The sequence below is a fragment of the Arachis stenosperma genome, chromosome 3, assembly GCF_014773155.1.
Source record: "Arachis stenosperma cultivar V10309 chromosome 3, arast.V10309.gnm1.PFL2, whole genome shotgun sequence".
Taxonomy (NCBI): Eukaryota; Viridiplantae; Streptophyta; class Magnoliopsida; order Fabales; family Fabaceae; genus Arachis; species Arachis stenosperma.
In genome coordinates this window covers 26,028,271-26,029,948 of record NC_080379.1, presented here as the reverse complement: position 1 = coordinate 26,029,948, position 1,678 = coordinate 26,028,271, and the positions used below count along the sequence as shown (strand labels likewise).

Here is a 1,678-nt window from a genome sequence, read left to right as displayed (position 1 = left end):
TTTAGGAATGCCTCTGGCTTTCCCGAGACCTTTTATATTAACTATGTGGGCACCTTTACCATACTGAGAACCTCCGGTTCTCATCCCATACTATGTTGTTGTTTTTCAGATGCAGGTCGAGAGACACCTCGTTGAGCATTTGGGTATCCTCCTTACGAGCGAAGAACTGTCTTTTGGACTGTCATATTTTGTTTTAGGCTATGTATATATGTTTATAGAATCTCCGCATGTATATTTTGTGTTTTGTCCCTCCTAGAGGTCGACTTGGAGATACAGGGGTTTATTTTGTGGTTTGAGTTTTATTTTGGGTTGTATATATACATAATTATGTACTCTGGACGGCCTTAGCTTCGCAGGTCGAGTCTGGAGCTTGCTATCTGAGTTTTGGAACTCTGATATGTATATATATGTGTTCAGTTATCTTTCGATTTTACCTATCCGTTTTACGAATGTCCATGCGAGTGTGTCACGATTTTCTGTTTATTAATTTGTTTAGCTTGTTCTTCAAGGCTCCTAGATATGATTTCACCCAACTATATCTATGTAGATATCATTTTCTTTTAGAGGTCGTAATACCTTGCCACCTCTGCTTTACGACTTAAGCGTAAGGCCCTGTGTGGTAGGGTGTTACATTATGGTATCAGAGCAGTTCGTTCCAGTAGAGCCTGAGGGATGGACTGATTATGCTTTTGGGCATACTCTGGGTGTGTGTATGTGCTATTAGGATATCTGATTGATATATGTGGCATAAACGTTCATGAGCATGCATTTGGAACTTGAAGCATTAAACTTGCGATATTGAGACTGATCAACTTAATATCACTTGTTTGGTGTGAAAAGGGACCAGATGTCGTCTCGTGGATCCGAACGAGGTATACGGAGAGAAAATCCCGAGGTTGAACCAGTGCAAGGACGTCGAGGTGGAAACCCTAGTGCTAGTACGAGTAACATAAGTCGATACTATAAGTCAATGACCCTTACTGATTTCCTCAAGAATGGTCCACCTCGGTTTAACGGAAACGCCAATGCCCTGGAGGCTGATCAGTGGTTTCGAGAAGTGGAGAGGTTTTTGTACACTCAGCATGTTCCTGAAGTACAGTCAGTAGAGATAGTGACTCATATGTTGGAAGGAGATGCTCAGAATTGGTGGCAAGAATTGTGTCATACCTTGCAGGTGGAGTTAACGGATGTCTCTTGGCATAGATTCAAGACAGAGTTTTATGGGAGATATTTCTTGCATGCGTTTCACATTGCAAAGGAATTGGAGTTAATGCAGCTGAAGCAAAAGGATATGTCCGTTGCCGACTATACCCGTGAATTCGACAACCTGTGCCGTTTCTCAAAAACTTGTCAAGGAAATCCAGCTGATTATGAGGAATGGAAGTGTGCTCAGTATGAGAAAGGACTAAGGAGAGATATCTTTAATTACGTGTATCCACAAAAGCTAACAAATTTCACTGAGTTGGTTAAGAAGAGCCAGCTCGCTGAGGATTGCTCCATGAAGTGGACACTGCTACAGGAAGGCTTTGGTGAGACCACTCCAGAAGAGCCGCGCAGGTACGGACTGGGAATGTGTTTTCGATGTGGAGCACCGGGACATATGTCTAGGGATTGTTCGCGTGGGAGAGCCGCAGATACGGGTTGGCCACGACAGGATCGAGGTAAGTATGATACCTGA

General features: G+C 43.1%; 1 protein-coding gene across 1 annotated transcript; it reads left to right on the top strand.

Moving 5' to 3' along the window:
* Positions 1–847: 847 nt before the first annotated feature.
* On the top strand, positions 848–1,678 carry LOC130965739 (uncharacterized). The gene has a single exon (XM_057890500.1). The coding sequence runs from the start codon at positions 848–850 to the stop codon at positions 1,676–1,678; it is 831 nt and encodes a 276-aa protein (XP_057746483.1).

Excerpts from the sequence above, each read along its gene's own strand:
- LOC130965739 (XM_057890500.1), top strand. The coding sequence starts at position 848 with ATGTCGTCTCGTGGATCCGAACGAGGTATACGGAGAGAAAATCCCGAG.